This window comes from Oratosquilla oratoria, chromosome 41 (assembly GCF_046742065.1).
Source record: "Oratosquilla oratoria isolate Oo_2021 chromosome 41, ASM4674206v1, whole genome shotgun sequence".
In the NCBI taxonomy this organism is placed as follows: Eukaryota; Metazoa; Arthropoda; class Malacostraca; order Stomatopoda; family Squillidae; genus Oratosquilla; species Oratosquilla oratoria.
Genome location: NC_134817.1, coordinates 11,429,971 through 11,436,467, shown reverse-complemented (window position 1 = coordinate 11,436,467; position 6,497 = coordinate 11,429,971). Strand labels below are relative to the sequence as shown.

At 39.4% G+C, this 6,497-nt stretch overlaps 1 protein-coding gene across 1 annotated transcript; it reads right to left on the bottom strand.

The window, feature by feature from the left end:
* Positions 1-4,498: 4,498 nt before the first annotated feature.
* LOC143021110 (cyclin-dependent kinase 11.2-like) lies at positions 4,499-5,005 on the bottom strand. Its single transcript, XM_076178396.1, has one exon. The coding sequence runs from the start codon at positions 5,003-5,005 to the stop codon at positions 4,499-4,501; it is 507 nt and encodes a 168-aa protein (XP_076034511.1).
* Positions 5,006-6,497: the final 1,492 nt, after the last annotated feature.

Genomic DNA, 6,497 nt, shown 5'->3' with positions numbered 1-6,497 from the left:
TTCTCCTCTTTGTTAATCCTTTCTCATGACAAAACATCACGGTGACATTTATTTTATCGATATATGCATTCTGTATCGATGCTAATTGTTATATTATATTATATTATATTATATTATATTATATTATATTATATATTACATAGTATATCATGTCATGTGTCATGTTATATTATAATATCATAATAGTATTATTACATTATACTATATATGTTATACCGATGCTGCTTGACGTGTTATACTGGTACCAGCCACCAACCACTCCGCAAGGAGGGAACGTGGCCCTGGCTCACTCTATACACCGCCAACTTCGACCCAGAAGCTATTGTAAGCGAAACCGGTCAGGAATAATCTCGATATTCAGATAAAGACCCGCGTTTCCCCCTCCACCTTTCCCATAATTTTCCCAATGTCTCTACGTATATATATATATATAATATATATATATATATATATATAATATATATATATACATATATATATACATAAATATACATATATATACATAAATATACATATATATATATATATATATATATATATATATATATATATAGAATAACACTCTGAAGAAGCTATTGTAAGCGAAACCGGTCAGGAATGAACTGGATATTCAGATAAAGACCCGTGTTTCCCCCTCCACCTTTCCCATAATTTATCCCAATGTCTCTACATACATACATACATATATATACATACATACATATACATACATATATATACATAAATATACATACATATATATATATATATATATATATATATATATATATATATATATATATATATATATATATATAAGGTGAGGGCCAGGCGGTGGGACAGGTCAAACAATATGCTCATAACTTCAAGGAAGGCGCGTCCGAGCGAAAGAATCGAACACAAGTTCGCAAACCGAACCGCAATTGCATTATTAGAAAAAAAGAGAACAGACTGATTTATATGGTGATGAGAGACGGCAGTAGTAGGACGTTATTACAGGAGGTAAAGAGATGTAAGCATGGGTGGAGGCGGAACTAGAGGGACCTCATAAAAAGGAGAGAGAGAGAGAGAGAGAGAGGGGATGAGGGGTGGGAGAGAGAGGGCGAAGGGTAGGATGACGATGTCAATTGAGTCGAGAATGACCGTGATGATTGTTTGATAACATTATCAGTATTCATGACTTTCCACCTTTGTTTATCAGTTGTTCATCTGAACTTAATGATTGCCTTGAACACACTGATCCAGATCATTCCCGGAATAGACGACTCATACATTTGTTCTGGCTGTCGCTAGGCGATTTTATTCAGCTGAAGGAACAATGGGTCAATGTTTGGAACCATCACGTTATTGACAGTAACGAGATTGTCAATGTCTATGTGATTGACAGTCATGATTCCTGATTTGTTTTCAGTATCAACCAAGACATCTAGAAGTCTTTCTAGAAATTTTGGCATCAACCTCATATTGTCAATATTAATCAAATTACTTCAGCATTGACAATAAATATTCCCTCAAGTTCCTTGGGGTCCGGTAGAGATTGTATTGGAGTAATAAAATCAACCGCTGCCACGGCACTGAAAGAAGGGACAGGCACGAGGTGACGCGCATATACACATCGCTTCGATTCTGTTTCCATCTGCACGCGAGGAGAAATCTGACATTCGGAGGCGATCAACTGGAGGTGCAGCTGCCGAGAAGAGTATCTGCTGCAGATGTCAACAGGAACACCTCGACCTTCCTTCTTCGCAGACATGAGTGACGTCATCGCCTCCTCGGGCATGCCCTACGGAGACCGCGTTCCCCCGAAAAACTTAAAGACCCTGGAGACCAAAGAAAGGAGTCAAGGCTTCGCTTTCGCTAAGGAATCCAAAATGTCCAATCGACGGAGGGTCAGAGTGATAAAGCTCGACCCACAAAGAGAGATGGAAATTCGATGCAGGGAAGCCATGAAAGGCGCATATTACAAAATAGAAATTTACAATGGCACCAAGGAAATAGGTGACGATAAAAGAAGAAAAAAGAAAAACAAGAAAGGCCCTAAAGTACAGACGGAAGAAAGGATTCTTTCGGAAGATACTGGAGCTGGGACTCCGTAGATAGAGGATACAGTGCCTTACGAAGCCCGAAAAGAACCTCATAGGCAAGAAACACCCACCGACAGCGTGGCCATCACCTTCCCCGTTCCTCCACTAATTGGAACTTCAAATAAGGAAGACGTAGAGAGAACCTCATGCAAGAGAGAATACCAGGATCTCCGCCACCTGAAGTCTCTCTTGAATGAACTTTCCCCAAGGAAGTTCCAAAAGCTCGCGAACGACATCTGCGCCTTCCTCGAGGAGTCGGCCGATCTCGTGGTCGAACTCGCCACTCTGCAGCCACTCAACTCGGGGTCTTATGCCAAACTGTGCGATCTGGTGCGCCAGAGGCTCAAAGAACCTTCGGCCGAGGTTTTCGAGCGTCGCATCAGAATCAGCTGCCAGAGGTATTTCGAACACTACGAAAGGTCTTCATCTCCCCATGCCCCAGCGATGGCTGACTCTCCCGAGGGAAAACAAACCATCCATAAAAGACCAATCTTTTGCAAAAGGACAAATAGCCTACCAAGGAGGAGGTTTGTGGCCCTGTGCCAATTCATTGGATGCCTTTTCAACGAAGGCAAATTACCTCCTGAGCGCATCGCCTCTTGCGCTATGATTCTCCTTAAAAGGAAGGAGACGGCTTTGGAAGCCGTCAATGCCCTCTTGACCACCTGTGGGGAGAGGCTAGATGACATAGCCAAGAGATCCACAGTGGGAATCAAAGCGATGTCCGACGTCTACTCAGCCGTTGCGCTGCTACTGCAGGACGAGACAGTAGCAACAACCCACAAGGGCATGCTCCACAACCTCTTGGAGCAAAGAGCCCATCAATGGAGGCCAAAGGTCGAGGCCAAGGGAAATCACGACAAACAGGGTCTATTTTTAGATGGGTCGAAACCAGAGGTCGACGATCAAATGCCTAAGAGTTGGAGGCAAAAAACTGACATACGGGAAATAAGAATAAATAAAAGAAGTAATGGTATACTGTCATGGAGGAAAGAGACTTCAAACGGGCCCACAGTCATTGATATAAGGAAAGATAAAGAAAAAGCTTCCAGTATGAATAAGGATGGTATAGAGAAAGCGGACAAGCAGCTGAAAGATTTGAACAGGGAATCCACTGCCAAGGGATATCTAAATGCCCTTTTGAACAAAATATCGCACCAGACTTTTGGGACAGTGTCTGGACAAATTCTTAGCTTCCTGTCAGACCATCCGGAGGAATTGGAAAGTTCAGCCGAGATAGTCGTTCAATTTGCCAGCCTTCAGTCGTCTCATGCCGACTTCTACGCTCAGCTGTGCCGACTGGTCCGGCAGAAGATCGACGACTCTCTTGCTGAAGACTTCCTAAACAAAATAAAGGCTTCATGTAAAGAACAGCTGGCAAGGAACCTTGATCAGGATGAATCGAAAGAGGGTATGGCCTCTGAAGTTTCTCAAATGCTGATAAGGAAAAAGTACGTAGGGCTGTGTAAATTTATGGGATGCTTATACAATCAGGGAATGCTCCCCTCAGTTTTTATTGTCACATGCGCAAAGTACCTCCTCATGGGAGAAGATGAGACATCTCTCGAGGCGGTCTGTACTCTACTATTGACCGGCGGCAGGAGACTGGACCAGTCAATCCGATCCGCACCAGGAGTCGCCATGATTATCGATTCTCTGTACCTGAATATGGAAAGCATCGTAAAGGAAGGACCTCCTTCGCCTCGGCACAAGTTCCAACTCCTCGATCTACTCGAGCTGAGAGAACGGGACTGGATGCCTAAACGTACAATATAAAGGCCTTCGAATAAGAGAAAATCTTGAGAATTAAAATGACAAAATGATAAAAGCGAAAGCATGAAGTGAGCTCCGACCAAAAAGGCGATCAGTCAGTCTTGAAGGAAGAAAATTTGTTGAAAAGAAGTTATCAGGAATTCACAAGGATGGAATACTACGAAGAAGAGGACGTTCACGGGGCGATCCCCAATAGGTCTCGCATCAGATAATCCTGACGGTTCGCATTGAAGAAACTCCACATCACTCGTCTGAATTAAACCGCCCGACGGAAGCCAGAGAAGTGCATCCAAGGTCCAACTTTACGGGTTGATTAAACTTTCAAATCAAGAAGCCTGGAGGAGGGTCATCCCTCAGCTGAATAAAACTGCCCGAATGGCTTTAGGGAAGAAGTCAAAGAAGCCAGGAGGGAGGGAGAGATTGGAGGTTCTCCTTTATCGGACCAAAGTTCTTCTGGCTACGGCAAGAGCATATCATGAGAACTGCATTTCTCACACTCACTCACACACACACACACACACACACACACACACACACACACATACACACACATATTACCCGCTTAAGACCAATTTTTTTCAATGTCTTTAAGAGTATTTAGAGTTTACTGCCTTCAATTTTTAGATAATGAAATAGAAAAAAATTATGACATTGGAAATAAATTAGAATATCCCAAATATGTAATTGATAATGCAGGAGTCGAACTCGTCTATGAAATATCGCGATGTAAGAGCTCTTTGAGCTGTAATTTCTCCGAAGAACATTTCCTCAACGAGTTCCACTCCTGCAGAGCTGACCTTGTTCTCAAGGACGCCGAGGTCATCGAAGGTCAACTGAGTCACGATGAAGACGAAGACAACGCTTAGGTTGAGGAGGTCCTCTCTCCTGGAGTTGAGGACGCTCTCTTCTTCTCGAAGTGCCAGGCTCAAGTCAGAGACCTTGACGGTGTCTGTCCTGCTGATGAGGATGTTCCTGGCTTCCAAATGACAGTGGAGAAGTCCAGCTGTGTGGATGTGCCGGAGTCCTCTGAGGCACTGAAGCCAAATGGACTTGACCTCGTTCTCCACGAAGCGGACTCCTTGGGAGGCCATTCTGTTAACAGCGTCTTCGAGAGACAGGTCCATGAGGTCGATGACGAAGCAGACCAGCTCGTTCTCTTCGTCTGTCATGACCATATACGAGCTAATAAAGTTTTTGTGGCTTCCCAAGATTCCGTGGGAATTTCGAAAAGGGTCTATCAAGATTTTGGTCCTCGAGGTGCAACCTAGATACGAGAACCGCCCTCCATCTATCCTATGGTAACTAAACAACATAATGAGACATATACATATACATATATATATATATACATATTCATACACACACACACACATACATATAAATTTATATATATATATGCATATACATATATGTGTATATATATATATATATATACATGTAATGCATATATATATAATGTATGTGTATATATATATATATATGCATATGTAGATATACATATGTAGATGTATGTATATTAGTATATATATATACATATATATATATACGTATATATATAAATATATATGTATATATATATACGTATATATATATATATATGAATATGTCGGGATGTATTTATATACATATATCTATATATATATATATATATATATATATATATATATATATATGTGTGTGTGTGTGTGTGTGTGTGTAGGTATGTATATATGTATTGCACTGGTCAACATCAAAATTATTGTTTAATTCTTTTTTAGCTGAAGTAGAATAATTTTGATGTGCACATATATATACATATATATATATATATACAAAGACACACACATATATATATATATATATATAAATATATATATACACACACACACATACATATATATATATATATATATATATATATATATATGCAAAGTATATATATGTAATGTATATGCATATGTACATGTATTCATATGTACCTATATATTCATACATATGTATATATATATATGCATATTCATATGTATGTATACATATGTAAATGTATAAATATACATATATATATATATATATATTTACATATATACATAAATATTTACATATATACATATATATATATATATATATATATATATATATATATATATATATATATATATATATATATATATATATATTGCACTGGGTAACATCGAATTTAGTGTTTGTCTTTTTTTTTTTTTTTTTTTTTTTTTTAGCTGAGTTAGGATAATTTTTATGTGCTCAATCCAAAAATAGCATTTGTTTTGCTTAATTAAATCAAATTTCTGAAGCTACAAATTATTTTTTTTTTACGTTCTTGTTCACATGTACGGGTATTTTTTAACGGGATATGATGCAAAATTCTTTCATATTTCTTGCAATAAACGAATTCTGAAGATTGTGCATTTGCCAACTTTTGACTAATTATTTGTTTGTATCATACATACATACATACATATACCAAGGCTTTTTCCCCCTTCCAAGGGAGGTAGCCAAAAAGGGAAAGGCATAAAAACACTCCCACCCATTTCATCCCTAAATACACTCCACACCCCTCCCACCCTTCCTCTCATCTGAGCACCTCCTGGATGACGGGTCATCCCTGCACCCTGCCCACCGCCCTGGGTCAGAAGCAGTGTCGCAAGACACAGTACATCCACA